We start from the raw sequence: 18,075 nt of genomic DNA on the forward strand, positions 1-18,075 counted from the left end.
AATTATGTACTGTCTACAACGTCAAATTACACGCTTTTCATCAAAGTTGCTAAAAACAACTATAGAACCGATACAACTGGCCTTGTGGCAAAGTGACAATTTTTGCATGAGCTAATTGATTACAAAATACATGTAGGCGTAATAATTGACCGTTTGAGAAGGCATAGAAAACGGCGTGTTTGTCGCACGTCTTCCGTGAAGATGGCACATGAAATAATTAAAGGGCGTCGGAATTTTTGATGGGATTAAATACGGAGGCACCTTTATCGGCGAGTAGAAATAATTTCCTTTTATAGTTTACCGATTTATATAGGCTATTGTGTTTAGGTACCACCCGTATGTTGTTGTTTTTTTGTGATAGCCAGCGGAAATGTTTTTTTTCACATTTTGTATTTCATTCTTAATTTAATAGCCACGCGAAACGGTCAAACAAAGTTATTGGATAAAGTGTAATTGTGCAAAGTGTAATTGTGCTTGTGCATTCAGAAAATGTCGCAGAGAAACCTTTTCGAATTCGGAATCGGTAGTAACTCTGAAACTTTCAGAAAGTGCGTGTAAGACGCCAACGACAAAGCGTACTTTAGATCTAAATGACAGTGCTCCTAACACCCCCAAACGTGCGAAAGAAGAACATATGACATATTACTCTGCTGTATACATGAAGTTAATGTTGTATTAGAATACATGTTTTGTATTTATTAATCATTAAAATATTGTGTTTAAATGCATAGTGTTGTAGTGACAGTAAAATGTAAGAAATAAATGTTAACATACATGTATCTTTTTATTTGTTGCTTTTTATATATTATATCTCAGTAATTTGCTTAAATTGCAAAAAATCATTGACTCTCCTGCGTTATTATTAGGACTCTCAGAAGTTTGATTTTGACTCTTGAAAATATGGTCCCAAGAGTCCTTGACTCTTGAGATTTGAGGTCTAAGGAAAGCCCTGACTATTATTGAATTCACTCAATTCACTTCACTGAACAAATAATTAAGAACTCACTTTCATTGTATTATTCACTTATGTCTAATGTAAGACACTTTCAGAAAACAAACAGTTTAAATCCATTTCTTCCGCTTTGATTAATCACTTTTAACTTGCGTTAATCACAACACACTAAGTCACTTTAATTAAAAGATTAGCTGAGATTTGTCATTTAATCAATTGACTATGTTCACTCATCACTTATTAAAAACACTAACTTGTTGTTGCATAAATTCACTCATTCCTGTTATTTATTAAACCAATAACTCAATATTTTCACTTAGAGAAAAAAATACTAATTCACTTTGCCTTAGTAATCACTTACCTAATAATTGCACTTAGTTCAAAGAACTAAACTAACTCCACTAACTTAACATTCCCAGTTAGTGAAACACAGTTAATCATTAATTCAAAATTTTCATTTAGAGAAAAATAAGACAATAATAATAATAAGTCACTTTTACTAGGTGACATTTCAACTTGAAACATTAAACTCACCTCCATGATAAAACTAACAGTTGCTACATTAAACAGGTCTGGCAGATTAGTAATTCACTAACCCCAATATTTCAATTAGTGGACTAACTCTTTCAACTTAGAGCCAGGGGGTCTAGCATTAGTCTTTCACATGTATACCCAGATGTTTTGGTTGATTAGTTCTTATGGGAGAGGTCAACAATGTGCCAGTCCCCTGATTCTGAAGTGTAGCAGGCATAGTAACATAGGTAAACATCCAATCAAATGAGGGCACTGCTATTCTTAGCATCCAGGTAAAGATAAGCACTGATCAAAGATCATCACTGACCACTGATGTAAACTATCTGCACTTACAGAGAGTTTAAAGCATTTATTTCATTTCTTAAGAATTATCATACAATGAAAATATACCTGATCTATCATTAATGAATTTATAAGTTATTAACTATCATCAATGCATTTAAACGTTATTAAAAATTGTAATTTAAAGAATTATTATTGTAAGAATAAAAACAGGCATTACAATACATATAAAGAAAACTGCCCCCCCCCCCCCCCCCCCCCCCCCCCCCCCCCCGCCAGCCAAGTTTTTCCATCCATCATGACCATTTTCAAAACTCGTCCGAGATATTTATAAAATCGATGTTTAAAAAAATAAAACGATGATTAAGCAAAAAATGTCACTTATAGTGCTTTTTTCTTACTAAATAAATATAAGGAAAATCACCCCCCTGGCGGCCAAGTTTTTTTACCGGTCCAAACCATTTTCGAACTCAACCGTCATATCCAAGAAGTTCACAATCTGTCATAAAAACTGATATAAATATTAGTTTCTGTTAGTCTAGAAGTTGCTTAAAAAAATTAGTTTATACAATTAGTCTAACTTATTCTAAAGAACACAATTTATGGAGAGTGGAAAACTCCAGTTACTCAAATGTAAAAAATAAGAAGAATTTACAAAAGTTATTTCAATCAAAAGAGTCTTTAAAATTTAGAAAATGTCAAATAACAAGGTTGCCATGGAAACAGTTTCATAGCACAGTAGTCTGCTAAATACACCAAAACACAGTAGGTTAACTTGGCTTATCAGTAAAGATCAAAGATAAGGCTCTACAGTGCATTAATACATGTACATTTATCTTGAGATAGGTTTATTAAATTGCATGCAAACTACTGTCTTTATGTACACCACATTTTATAAAAGAAGTCCCAGGTTTATACAAGTGAGTTTACTATTACTTAACTATGTGAAAGTATGTACAGGTTATCTTTCTTTAACATTATGGATTATCACAACTAGACTGTTTTCACTATATACATATAGAGAAAACTACTCGTCCTTGGCAGCCATGTTTTTCAAGCAAATGTTACCATTTCTGAACTCATCCAAGATATCATTGGGACAAATCTTCTGAGCAAGTTTCATGAAGATCGGAAAATAAATCTGGCCTCTAGAGTGTTAACAAGGTTTTATTATAGCCATATAAGGAAAAATGCCCCGCCCCCTGGCGGCTATGTTTTTCAACCAACCGACATCATTTTCTAACTCGTCCAAGATATTATTGGGATGAATCTTCTGACCAAGTTTTATGAGGATCGGACAATAAATGTGGCCTCTAGAGTGTTAACAAGATTTTGCTATAGCCATATATAGCCATATAAGAAAATGCCCTGCCCCTTGGCAGCCATGTTTTTCAAGCAAACGTAACCATTTTCGAACTCATCCAAGATATCAGTGAAACCAATCTTCTGACCAAATTTCATGATGATTTGACAATAAATGTGGCCTCTAGAGAGTGAACAAGTCAAATGTTGACTTCACAACGGACGACGGACAACAGACAACGGACAAAAGGCGATCACAAAAGCTCACCATAAGCACGTTGTGCTCAGGTGAGCTAAAAACTAAGGGAGAACGCTTTATGCATGTGCATAATATATCATCCCAGATTTGCAAGTGCATTTTGATAATTGATAATTTGTTTTTATTGTTTATTTAAAGCAAGTCTCTTCTTAGCAAAAATCCAGTTATAAGACATACCTGTGAGAGATCAGTTGCCTTCTTGGCATATACCTGTGAGAGATCAGTTTCCTCCCCTGCACATACCTTTGAGAGATCAGTTGCCTCCCCTGCACATACCTGTGAGAGATCAGTTGCCTCCCCTGCACATACCTGTGAGAGATCAGTTTCCTCCCCTGCACATGCCTGTGAGAGACCAGTTGCCTCCTCTGCACATACCTGTGATAGACCAGTTGCCTCCCCTGCACATACCTTTGAGAGACCAGTTGCTTCCTCTGCATATACATGTAAGAAATCAGTTGCCTCCCCTGCACATACCTGTGAGATATCTTTGCCAAGACATGGATCTGAGCCTGCAGTTGATGGACCTTCTCCGCAGACGCTGCTGACAGCGTCTCTATAGCAACCTCACTCTCTGCAAGGCTCAATCTGTAACGTGGTAACATATGTGTGTATTTAAAAGCTTAGGAAACACTGATTTTGCGAATTTGGAATAAGACACCAAACTGAAAATGGACAACATTTAAGGGATTTTATGCGACAAAACTCTTCTTTTTCTGTTCTGAATGTATTTTTGTAATATTTGTTCTGTACTTTCAAAACTGAGTTCATGCACACATGGACACAATTAGATTGTTTAAGGATTAAATACACTCCCATAAAAAAATGTAGTAAATCAATTTAAATGATGCAATTATATAAGCAAGTGTCTTTTTTTTCCTTATAATTTGTCCAAATTAATATATTAATCACGTAAAACTGCATCGCAGAAAAAACAATATTTACTGCAAGATCTATGTATTATTCCAACCTCACATAATAGTGCGCTATGAGGTATTTCTGTTACTCAGGCAACATTATGTGAGGAACCAGTGTGTGTCCCAGTTCTCCATACCTAAATAACCAGATCATTTAAAGTTGTAAATAATATTTTAATTATAGTTGGAATTTCCAGCGTTTTTATATTTACTGAAAGATTAAAAAAATTGGTTTTGCCTTGCGCTCTTTTGGAGATCCGGAGTACCCAACTACCAACCAAGCTCACATGTGCCTGGAGTGGAATTGAACCCTGGTCACAAAGGTGACAAGCCCATGTACCAACCACAATGCTTATTATTAGACAAATTTAATATGGTAACCATAATATTTAGGTCATTTAAATGTATTCCAGAGTGTCTTCAATTCAATTCAATCTCAAATATTGAATTGTTTTGATAATATTGAAAACATCAAAAATCATCTTCTAAACTGATTTTTTTTAAATTACTTACATTGATAATCAAACATCATTTCACCTAGTTGAATACTATAAAATATTTTCAAATTTGGATATGTCCAATTTTCTACAGCCATACGACATTATAATGCTTTTTAACATGTATCAGAACACATAGGAGGGGTACAGTTTTAAGAAAGAGAAAACCTCACTAAGGGCCCTATGGCAGAATAGTGACCAGCCAGGCAGCCCCAAATAGTATATGGACCTCAGCCTTCGGCTTTGGTCCGTATACTATTTGGGGCTGCCTGGCTGGTCACTATTCTGCCATTGGGCCTGAAGTGAGGTTTTCTATTTTTTATATTATACCGAACATTTTTGTACAGATACATGTCAATAGAAATAAAAATGAATAACACAATATAAATTCCATAAATATTTATCAGTTACTATTAATAACATGTACCGTATTATTATTGTGCACAAGTTTTCTCCCTGCGAAACAGACAAATTCGCTTCTTTATACATAATTCCTTTTTATTGTAAAGCATTCCACATATTGAGATACATTTTACATAGAGATAATTGCTTATATCACAAACAACATGTTGCAGAACATTGATCCCAAATATAGCATTTAATTTTTGTATTTTTAAGATGTGATCAATAATAAAAAACACACACTCGTGCCCTGCCAAACGAATCGTTACTATAAATAATGTGTACGGTATTATTGTTGTGCGCGAGTTATCTCCCTGCGAAAGTTGGACACGGAAAAATTCGCTTCTTTATACAAAATTCATTTTCATTGTGAAGAATTTAACATATTGAGATACATTTTATATACAGTACAGCCAAAGCGGCACAAATATAATCCGCGGCTACGCCACGGCCAGATTATTAGTCCGCGGCGGCCGAATCGTGTGTTCACGCGGCGTATCGCCGTGGCACTCGGCATCGATCCGCGCAACGACGCCGAGTCTGTATTAACCTCGCGTACTTTCGCGGAGTAAATCCGCCGCATACGTACGCGGCGGATCGAGTGAAAAGATATCCACCTACATGTACATACATGTATGTGTAGCGTAGAATTAATTACGCGCAACTGTTTATGTTTTGTTCGACTATCATTATTAAATTTGTAATCCGAAACACACTTCCGAATTTTAATGCTAACGCGTCCTTTGGCAAATTCTAGCGTCAAATAAACAGTGCTAAAATATCCTTTGTTTCATAAAAAGCGCGCGAAAATTATGCAGACATGTAGAACGTCGTTTGGAAAGTTTGGGTGTATTTTGTGTTGTATAAATACATGAACATCACGTCAGGCGTAAATCGTGTGTTCAGTGGAGAAAAAAACGCCCCGATTAGACGTTATTTCATCATCTCTATAAATAGTAACAAATGCCAAAATGTATTTGATACTTAAGGAAATATCGTGAATGTTTGTGTATCGTAAATATTTACCAGCATTTGCTTTAACACTGGAATATACGGGATTATCGGGTAATAAGTAGCGATATTAACTGTATAAAATGAACAAAATAAAACGTGTTTATATACGCATATTCAAACAATAGTTATAATAAGCCGATAATTAACAAAACTACAAATACGTCGTCACCGTCTTGATTATTGATGTGGCTTCAAACTGCTAATTTTCTCAGCTAAAATATAATAGCGGAATCAACATGCAATTAATTAATAAATCCACCATATGCTGGAGCCTTGACCACTTGTATGTGCGAAAACATAATTACGTGACCTTGTTTATGTGTGAAATACATACGCTACGGGCGGGAAACAAACTTAATAATTGGCCAGACACATTTACTATGCTTACATGTATATGCTAATACAATCCGCGCACAATAAATTTATTATGATTTTAATTATTATTATAATTGTTCTTTCAAAATTTGTTAACTACATGTAACTAATAATTAAAAAAAAATTATTTCATGATCGCATCGACTCGGCATCATGTCGCGGACCGCGGCATGCCTTGGCGGACAGATGCGAAGTTTCGCGGCGAAATGCGACTTGCCGCCGCATACTGACGCGGCTTCAACGACTGACGCGGCATCGACTCGTTTCGCCTTGCCGCCGCGGATCGCGAAATACGTTTGTTCCGCTTTGGCTGTACTGTACAAAAACACACACTTGTGACCTGCCAAACTAATCGTGCGTTTACCCTAAGTATATAAAGCAAAAATCCATGTGTCAGTTACCTTGCACAAATGTTACAAATAACCATTCTAGCAGGCACTATTAGATGCGCGCGCATCTAGTCAGGGGGCGCTATTCTGAAAAGCGCCCGCTGACAAGATGCGCGCGCATCTTTACCAGTCACTATTAAAAATAACGCACCTGTGTAGTTTATATACGGAAAGAAGAAACAAATTTATGTGAGGTATAATATCATATAATTAGTGTGATACTGGAATTCGTTTTCGAGGGTTTTTGGAAAAATATATGAAACAGTTTTAGCATGAAAAGGGAGGCAATTAAAATTTTCCTTACTCAGGTAACTTGATAAATCATTATCTCCCTTTATGGTTACAACCATTCAATAAAAACAAATCTGTAAAAAGCACTTGTAATCTAAACAACAACTAAGATGACAGACATCTACAATTCACTAAATGTTTCTATATATTGTCACCAATATTAAAGATTCTAATACTACTTTCTTCATAAACTGTTACCCATTTCATTTGTTATGTTTCACTGATTATTTTAATTTATTGTTTTCTTCTATGTAAAAAAACTATAACACTGTTTTATGTGAATTTGGAATTTATCATCAAACTTGGAATGAACTTCATTTGGTGATTTTCAAAAACAAGAGGGCCATGGGCTCTCAGGCGCTCACCTTAGACCCAAAGGAACTAGACTATTCTGAAAAAGTGTGAGCTTATTCATCAAGATTGAACCCAAAAAATGACTTCTAGAGTATAAATACAAAATTAATTTGACCTAGTGACCTAGTTTTTTAACTCACATGACTCAGTTTTAATCTCAGCCAAGGTTTCATTTGGACATATGTTCTGACAAAGTTTCATGAAGATTGGCCAATAAATGTGGCTAATATAGCCTCAACAAGTTTTCACTAAAGCCATACAAGGAAAACTGCCCCGCCCCTTGGCATTTATGTTTTTCAACCAACCAGAAGAATTTTTAAACACAACCGAGAAGTCATAAGAACAAGTGTTCTGACTAAGTTTCATTAAGATTGAACAAAAAATGTGACTTCTAGAGTGTTAACAATGTTTCACTAAAGCCAAATAAGTAAAAATGCCCCCCCCCCCCCCCTTGTGGCCATCTTTTTCCATGAACCATAACCATTTTCAAATTGAGACGAGCTATCATTAAAAAAAGTGTTCTGACCAAGTTTAATAAAGATTGGACAATAAATGTGACTTCTAAAGTGTTAACAAGGATTTACTAAAGCCATAAAAGGAAAAAACTCAGCCCAAATATCATGAGAACAAAATGTTCTGACCAAGTTTCATGAAGATTGGACTAAAAATGTGACTTCTAGAGTGTTAAGGTTTTGCTATAGCCATATAAGGAAAACTGCCACATCCCATGGGAACCATGCTTTTTAATCAACCAGAACCATTTTCGCACTTGTCTAATAAATAATTAGGACACGTGTTCTGACCAAATTTCATGAAGATTTGGCATTAAATGGTGGCTCTACAGTGTTAACAAGGTAGATGTTGATGGCGCAAGATGCACTACAGATGATGCATGACAGACAAAAGGAGATAACAAAAGCTGAGCATAAGCATGTTGTGCTCAGGTGAGCTAAAAACAAGAGCTGTGTTTCTGAAACACATTATTCCCTACAGCACTTTGAAGTTGTTAATTAAAAAAGTCCGGAAAACCGTTATTCAAGAGAAAATTCAAAGCTTGTAACTTTGTTGAATATGAATGGACCAGAACAATACTTGACCTTTATCTAAAAGTTAATCTTGAAGACTTACAAACCAAAATAAATCAGGTATCTGAAAGCATTTTGGTAAAAAGTAAAAAGTCCTAGACCTGTAACATAGTCAACAAGAGATGTGTTTGTCAGAAACACAATGCCCGCTATTGCGCCGCTTTGAGATAAAATTTCAATATATCATTTGGCAGGTTTAGAAACTATCTCCCTTTTAAAGCTTTTTACTTCCCTTGGATTGTATTTTTTGACTTTTGACCTTAAAGGATGACCTTGACCTTGACCTTTAACCACTCATAATGTGCAGCTCCATAAGATACACATGCATGTCAAATATCAAGTTGCTATCTTCAATATTGCAAAAGTTATGGCCAATGTTAAAGTTTTCGGACAGACTGACAGACGGACGGATGGACGGACAGTTCAAATGCTATATGCCACCCTACCGGAGGCATAAAAATCAACGGACCAGAACGAAACTGGAACATGATCTTTAAATAATGTAGGTAAACTCACACACCAATAATAAAGTTAGTATATGAAAGTGATTTAGATTTTTTTTTGGAAAAGTGTTCTGTTAAAGAAAATATTAAATTTCCTAACACGAGCTTACCTGAGAGCCTGTTCTGAGTCCTGCAGGGCCTCAAGTCTCTGTCTCAGTCTGGTAACTGCCTCCAACATTGATGTGAACACAGTCTGCACACCCAAATCCTCACTTTCCTGAATAATAGAAAAAAAATCAGTATAAAGCCTGTGCAATCTGCACAAGCCAATCGGGGACGATACTTTCTGCTTTTATGCCATTTTTCGTTTAAAGGAAGTCTGTCCTTAGCAAAAATCCAGTTTCATGTGTAGACTGTGACAACAATCATTGACCACAAAGCCACTGCAAGCATGGCAAAATATATATTGTGATAAGGAACTGTCATAGTCAGAGGCGGTAAACAAGTTTAAGATGACCAAGTTCATACCCAAACAGGTATTTTCCCCCTTTTTATACTCTTTATTACTTATTGAAACAAAATGTTAAGTAGGTATTGACTATAAAAGAGTCTCACTCAGGGAAAATGGGGTTTAACCCATGATGTGCATTAAGTGTCATCCCAGATCTGCACAGGCTAATACAGAATGACACTTTCTGACTACAGTGTGCCAATTTCACTATTGAAACCACTAGCCCGTTCGGGCTACCAGATGGAATTTTTCACTAGCCCAATTCAAAGATAACTAGCCCGAACTGCTCAGTCTGGACCCAGCAAATGATGGACATAAAGTACTACAATGTGGTGTTAATTGTCACATGTATTCAATTTTAGTCTAGTGTCATGTGTCACAGCTAATTTCTGTTTTGATAGTTTCATAGTGTTAAAATGACAGAAATAAGAAAAGGTCCACTAGCCAATTGTCTAAAATTTGTTATACCGGTAGTACCCAATACTGTCGGCAAAATCTTTATATATGTCCCAGCGCTTCCGTTAATGGACGTTCGGGCATAAATTACGCCCCAAACTGGCAGTTGTATGTCTGTTTTACAAATGGTGGAAGTCACTTGGACGTCCGATAATCCGCACCTGTTTTCTAATACACGGGATGTACAAATCACAAAACTTAATCTGGTCATTATACCCCCATTACCATTGGTAATGGGGGCTATATAGGAGTCACTTTGTCGGTCTGTCGTAAAATTTCATCCGATCTTTACCAAACTTGGTCACAAGTTGAATCTTGATGATGTATAGGTCAAGTTTGAATATGGGTCATGCCGGGTCAAAAACTAGTCACGGGGTCACTTAGTGTGTTTTAAACTGAAAGTTTATCCGGACCATAACTATGTCATTTATCGTTAGATTTAAAATAAATTGGTACATTTGTTCACCATCATGGGATGGTGTGTCGCGTGAAAAAAGTACGTCGATATCTCCAAGGTCAAGGTCACACTTGGAGTTCAAGGGTCAAATGCTTGTCCGAGCCATAACTTTATCATTTATTGTGAGATTTTAAAATCATTTGGCAAATTTGTTCACCATCATGGGACGGTGTGTCGCGCGAAAGAATTACTTCAATATCTCAAAGGTCAAGGTCACACTTTGAGTTCAAAGATTAAAAATGGCCATAAATGAGCTTGTCTGGGCAATAACTATGTCGTTCATTGTGAGATTTTAAAATCATTTGGCACATTTGTTCACTGTTATTGGGCGATGTGTCGCGCAAAAGAATTATTTTGATATCTCCAAGGTCAAGGTCACACTTTGAGTTCAAAGGTCAAAAATGGCCATAAATGAGCTTGTCCGGGCCATAACTATGTCATTCATTGTGAGATTTTAAAATCATTTTGCATATTTGTTCACCATCATTGGACAGTGTGTCACGCGAAAGAATTACGTCGATAACTCCAAGATCAAGGTCACACTTTGAGTTCAAAGGTAAAAAATGGCCATAAATGAGCTTGTCCGGGCCATTACTATGTTGTTCATGGCGAGACTTTAAAATCATTTGGCACATTTTTTCACCATTATTGGACGGTGTGTTGCGCGAAAGAATTACGTCGATATCTGCAACGTCAAGGTCACAATGTGAGTTCAAAGGTCAAAAATGGCCATAAATGATCTTTTCCGGGCCCTAACTATGTCATTTATTTTGAGATTCTAAAAATACCTGGTACATTTGTCCACAATCATTGGACTATGTGTCATGCGAAAGAATTATGTCGATAACTCCAAGGTCTAGATCACACTTGGAGTTCAAAAGTAAAAAAATGGCCATAAATTTGGACGGCATGTCATGCGAAAGAATTCAAGAGTTCAAAGGTCAAAATGGCCATAAATGATAATGGCATTTTAAGTCTTAAAAATCACCTTAAATTTGATTCTCTTGTTTTGTGAAGACAGCATGCAAAATAGTCTGTGTCAATGCAGCACATGGGGGTTTACGTCACATCTGTGACAAAGCTCTAATTCATTCTGTTAACTGCCCTCCAAGCTTAATCGACATAAAAGCGACATGAGGTAATATATCACCCACTGTTAAGAGATATTAAACTATCAAATAATAAAGTCACATTACACAGCTATGTAACTTTCCAGTCGCCAAACTGAGCTGTTCAGCGCCCAATTGGTAACGTGAATGCTTATAAGGGCAGGGTTAACTGGCCATCATTATTTTTGATTGACGTCAGTCTTGAAGGTGGCGTTTATCGCGGATTGATTTACAAGGAATAACAGTTTAAAAATTTACGTAATATCCATCGGTAATTAAACAGTACATGAAAGACGTGGTCGGGTATCATCATCACACCTTTCAGAAGGAGAAGTTAAATGCAAATGGTGAGCAATAAATTACTTATGGCGAGTAATTTGTGAAAACAATACCCGTTACAAATTGTATGCGGTAGAAATTTATTTTCAGTACAAGTATATTTCATCATGTCCATTTATAGAACTGAATTACACACTTGTTCTACAGCCAAGTGATAATATTTACTATACATGATGCCATGTAAAACTCATGATTTAATAAGAACACGTAATTGTTGCTGACAGAGTAAAGTTCCACGCATGGAAAGCGTGCGTTTTAATATAGACCATGTTCCTGGGTAGATCTGCATTTTAAATGCAGTGTCCAAAAAAAATCATCATTCAAACTCTTGTCATGTCAACATAATCGGGAAGGTGAGGAAGTGTGATACGACGCTAAATAAACGCTAGATATGGTCAAATGATGGATGAAAATAATATTTTTGAGCATTTTATTTTTCAAAAAGTTGTAAATATCACTAGCCCGATCGGGCTAGTACCTAGGAAAATTCAGTAGCCCGAAACGAGATCAACTAGACCCGGGCTATCGGACTAGTGCGAGTAAGAAGAGACTTCCTTCAATAAAAAATACAATAAAAGCAGACAGTGTCATCCTGGATTAGCCTCTGTCAACTATATAGGCTAATCTGGCACGAAACTTAACACACAAGCATACAGCCTGGTTTTTCCATAGCGGGGCTCAGATATTTATGCATCACCATGAAACACATTAATTTTGATAGTAAAAGACACAAGAAAACTGTTCAGTAAAAATATTCCTGATTCAGTATATTTTATATGTAAGTATAATCTAGAAGTTTCAAATGAAGATTAAGTGCTTTCTTTGAAAACTGTTTAACCATTACCATATTTGGACGTCATAATAATACAATACTATTTTTGTAAAACAAATTCAACCAAACAACTTTACATGCATAGCATAAAATGTTAAGAGTACAATAAGAAAGATACTTTTTGTTTTCTAAAAAGAAAATACCTTTCACTCACCAGTTTGTTTGCATCTGCTTGTATATTTTCAAGGGTATGCACGAAGTCGTCCAAGCTTTCACACTCCACAGCCCCAGCGAGCCTTTTCATCAAATCTCTCACTCTGTTGAGCAACCCCTCCAGCTCTGCCTGCTTCTTAGTGTCCTGGTTCTGCTTCTCATTCATCAGCTTTACACTTAACAACAGCTCCTCTTGACTCATACTGTCATATTCGTTGTCAACGACGACAGCATCCGCCTTGAACCAGTCTGTGTCGTCTTCCTTATCATCACCAGACTGGTTATCACTATCAATGCCATCCTCTGATCCCGATCGTTCAACGTCGTTGAGTGAAAAGGTGGCTCTTAATGACTTCTTGGCATGGAATTTCATCAACTCTAGTTGCAATTCTTTGATTTCATGCTTAAGGTCCTTCTCTTTGCTTTGTAAAACATTCATTTTTCTAACTAGCTTGATATTCTTATTTTCCATTTCCTTGATTTTTATTTGATAATTTTGCTCTCTTTGATCAAAATTCTTCATTTTTTTCAGCATATCTAGAGGAACTGAGCCGAGAAGGTCAAAGTCTGGTGTTTTACTTCTCAAATAGTCCAGTTCAGTTTCTGTGAAAATGCTTGTTGTCAGTGGATTTTCAGAAACCACTTCTGGATTTTCAGACATAGGATCATTTGAGACTTTCTTCTCTGTAAGATTTTCACTGGCATCTCCTACTGCATTAGGAATTAGTTTAATAAGTTTGGAGAGTTTTAATTCTAGCTCCTCATTTTGTGTGTTCAACTGCTGAAGTCTGTGGAACATTCGAGATTCAGATATTTTACAATGCTCTATTTCATCTTCAAGTTCAGAATTAGATTTTTCAAATTCTATAAGTTTCTTTTGCAGAACTTGATTTTCCCTACACATTTTATTTAACTCATCTTTGATCATCTTTTCATTTTCATCCTTATCTGCCAGTTTATGTTCATACTCAGTTTGAAGTTCTTCCAGTTTTTCCTGAGTGGCAGCTAATTCTTCCTCCATAGCTTTAGCTGCCTTCTTTTCTGAAGAAACACTTTTCATCAACTGTTCCTCACTTTTCAGCAATGATTCAACTTTCTTCTTTTGTTCTTCATACATTTGTTGAACTGATGCCAATCTTACAGCTATTCCACCTTTTTCAGAATCTGAACTTGCAACACCCATTTTCAAAGAGTCATTTTCCAGTTTTAATGATTCGATAGTGCTGTTAAGCTCGTCTTCTTTGCTATGAAGCTCAGTAAGTTTTTCTTCTAGATCACTCACATCTGAGACACTACTCCGGACCCTTGACAGTTCACGTTTTAACCTGTCTTCTTCTTCCTCGAGTTCCATAACTCTTTCCATCAACGAATCTTCATTCTCTTCAAGACCTTTTACCTTTTCAGACAGTTTTCTGACTTGTGAATCTGTTGCTGTCATTTCAGCCAACTTTGTTGAAAGCTCTTGATTCTCTGATTCCAGTTTCTGAATTCTTTCAAACATGCTTGAGACTGGTTTCCCTTGCTCTTGTCCTACGCCTTCCATGAAATCTTGAGTGCCAACATTTTTATCAACCAACTCTGTTTGTCTTTTACTGCAAATTCCAAGATCCTCACACACATTTTGAATACCATTTTGATCCTCATTATTTTGATGGAGCTCACCTTTTAATTTATGTTCAAAAGATTCCAGTTCATTTATTCTATGGACTAGTTCTTGCTCTCGACTACTAGACAGTTCACATTCGTGCCTGTAACTCTGTTGTAAAGATTCTACCTCCTTTGAAAGATGTTCATTTTTTTCTTGCAGTGACCTCTCAGACTCATCTAATTCCATTATACGCTCATGAAGGTCAGTATTTTCACTTCGGAGCTGTTCCACTTCCACTTTGTAAGTAACTACCTCTCTTGCAATGACATCATAGTCAGTTCTATTGTCAGCCCTTTCTGATCGCTTACGTTTTTTATCATTACGCTTTAACTTTTCTTCCAGAGATTTTTTTTCTTTTTCATAATTCTGCAAACTGGAGGTGAGTTTCATAACTGTCTCTTTCAGTTTTTGATTTTCACTGAGTAAACTAAAATCTTCTGTCGCTATCTGATAATCTAATTTAGCACACACTGTTGCTTCACATTCAAGTTTAGTATCAGTCTGATATGATTCCTTCAAAAATACAGAATTAGCACCATTTACAACAGGATTAGACTTTACCAATGTTATAAGTTCTTGTTCAACACCTTCAACACATTTATGTTTCTCAGACAATTCTTCTTCATATTTCTCTAAAATTAAAACCCTCTGACTCAGATCTTGGTTTTCTGCTTCAAGATCAGTCACTTTATCTTGAAGTTCTTTTTCATTTTGTTTCAATTCTTCAATTTGCAGTTTAAATCTTTCAGAAGTATTCTTTTCATTTTGTTCCATTTCCTCAATCCTTTGTGAAAATCTTATAGTCAAACTTGTTTCCCTATTTTCAAGTTCCTCAATTTTATTTTTGTAATTCATTTCAGTTTCTTTCAATTTTGACAATTTATTATTCAAACTAATTTCATTTTCTTCCAGTTCTTCAATCCTTGTACATAAATCATCCTCCTGCTGATGCAATTCGGCAATTTCTCTTTTGAACATTGTTATTTTCTTTTCATAACCCTTCTGCATTTCAGCAAGTTCTTCTCTCAACTCAATCTCACTCTTTCCTGTTACACTCAACTGATCCACTAAGCTTTCTTGTGATGCACACATTGGATTCAATTTATTTTCCCTAGACACAACTGACTCCAATTCTGCAATCTTATCTTGAAGCTCCTGCTCATTTACTTCCAATTCTTTCACAGCTTCACTCAGACTAGCCTCATTTTTCTTACTTTCCTCGAGTTCAGTCATCAAAGTCTCAACACTTCCCAGATAACCTTCATTCACTCGTTTTAACTCCTGTTCCAGCTCACTAATCCTGTTACTTAGCTTCTCAATAGTGTCAGCATTGATTTCAGTCGCAATAGACGGACCAGAACCCAACTCCAGCTCACGTTCATACTCCTTCAACTTACTCTTCATCTCATTATTCACACTTTCCAGCACTCTGATCTTGTCTTCCAGGCACTCCCTTCTATCAGCCTCCTCATCAGCCACTTTTCTCCAGTTTTCCTTCAGCATGTCATTGTTCTCCTCCAAGTCCATCACTCTCGACTCCAGGCTGCTGTTCACCGTTTTGAGAGCCTCAAGCTGATTGGTCAGGTCCTCAAGGAGCTGCAGATCTGATTGGTTCTCCTCCTGAACATCCAGACGCTGCTGCAGGATGTGGTTAGTCCTTTCCAGCTCTGTCACCTTCAGTGAAAGTTCTGCCTCTGCTTCTTCCATGTACTTCAGCTGAAGTGGGAAAGAAGATGTTCAGAAGAAGGTAAAACATATCTAGCTTTTCAGACCAGTTGAGCCTTGTTCTGGAAAAACTGGGCTAAATTCTTGTACGTAAAAGTGTCACCATATATAAGCCTGTGAAGTCCATACAGGCTTAACAGGCACGACAATTTCCGCTTTTAAGCAAGATTTTGTTTAAAGTCTCTGATAAAAGAAATTTCAGTCAAGTTTATATCATGCTGAAGGAAGTTGTGTCATCAGTTTGTGGATTAATTACACAACACAATACTTTATATTTACAGCATTTAAGATAGATCAGAATAAGTACAATATGGTAAAGCCTTTTGCAAATGTATTTTGTACAAGAGGCCTACAAGGTATTGTCCGTTTTGAAGGCTACATCTCGTGAGTAAACTATATGCCATAACAATTTCAGGTAAGAGGACAGTGCACCAATGGAATACCAAATAAATAAGCTACTGCAGAAGTAAGTTTTGTCTGACTTCATATCAAGTTCACACAAAATATGAAACTATTATTAGGAAGTTCTGAAAAGAAAAGTAAAATGAATAATGTCAATGAAAAATAAATACATGCACATACACATCAAATAGTTTCTACAATCTACAAATAATGAAATAAACTGAAATGCAACCATACAAAAACAGCAGAAAACTAACTGATGCATCCCATACATACATAATACAAGCATCTCAGTACACTTAATATCACATAACTATGATATATACAGCATGTTAAAATAACAATAATAAATAAATATGCCATTATGCATATATATGTTTAACATACACCAATTGGGTTTTGCATATGTCAGTTCCAGGCTTTGTTGGAAGCATTCACATACAGTAACATAATTGAATATAAGAGCATGTTTTTCAACAAACACTTTTAATGCTAAACAATATTTAATTTCAAAATAAAGAAACCTTAGACTGTTGCCATCATTGTGATTTTCTTTTACAGAAATTATCTGTCCCTGATTTGTCTTAAATAATTTTGTTAATACACAAAAAATATATAACTAACCTAATTGATCATTAGTTTATTTTAATTCCCAATACCTCACTGATCAATGTACTCATTTAATATATATACAGATGGTATTAATTATTATTTCACAAAAACTGCAATCAAACTCTCTGTCACTTATTAGCATGAGGTCTTCTAAAAACACACAGCACAAATATAGACATTCACTCAAATAGTGCTATTCACTTATCCTAAATATCCTCTTTTTAATGCCATATTGATAAGTTCATTAAGAAAAGAAACAACCAAAATTGTTAATCCCATTTTGTGACCTAATATATCCGATAATGATTAATATATTGTAGAGATTAATCCAGTGGGTCATAATAATTTGACTGCATGACTCAATATTGCTGACTAGCAAACGAGAGGTTTAAAATGGTAGTAATTGAAAATGAATGCAGCATTGCTCTGGTAAAATAGGCTCAATTCATGTGCATAAAGTACTGGTATCATCCCTGATTAGCCTGTACAGCCTGTACAGCCTTCACAGGCTGATCAGGGACAACACTAAGTGCCTACACTGGATTTCTTTTTACCAAGAAATTCCATATATGTGGAAAGTGTCATCCCGTATTAGCTTGAGCCATCTGCACTGGCTAATCTGAAACAAAAATGTATGCACATGCATTAAGCCTCAATTTCCGAAGGTTCTCAACAATACTCAACTAGGTCTTCAATCATCATTGTCATGATGTAATTTATTGTTTTGATTTTTCTCAG

General features: G+C 35.9%; 1 protein-coding gene across 6 annotated transcripts in view; it reads right to left on the minus strand.

The window, feature by feature from the left end:
* Window positions 1–18,075, minus strand: part of LOC127856852 (centromere protein F-like) — a 141,142-nt gene that overhangs the window by 48,896 nt on the left and 74,171 nt on the right. For all 6 annotated transcript variants that reach the window (XM_052393000.1, XM_052393003.1, XM_052393002.1 and 3 more), the window contains 3 exons: window positions 12,952–16,314; window positions 9,264–9,370; window positions 3,804–3,914 (listed from right to left, as the gene is read on the minus strand). In XM_052393000.1, the coding sequence (XP_052248960.1) occupies window positions 3,804–3,914; window positions 9,264–9,370; window positions 12,952–16,314 (3,581 nt within the window). The remainder of the gene's footprint in view (window positions 1–3,803; window positions 3,915–9,263; window positions 9,371–12,951; window positions 16,315–18,075) is intronic.

The sequence above is a fragment of the Dreissena polymorpha genome, chromosome 14, assembly GCF_020536995.1.
Source record: "Dreissena polymorpha isolate Duluth1 chromosome 14, UMN_Dpol_1.0, whole genome shotgun sequence".
In the NCBI taxonomy this organism is placed as follows: domain Eukaryota; kingdom Metazoa; phylum Mollusca; class Bivalvia; order Myida; family Dreissenidae; genus Dreissena; species Dreissena polymorpha.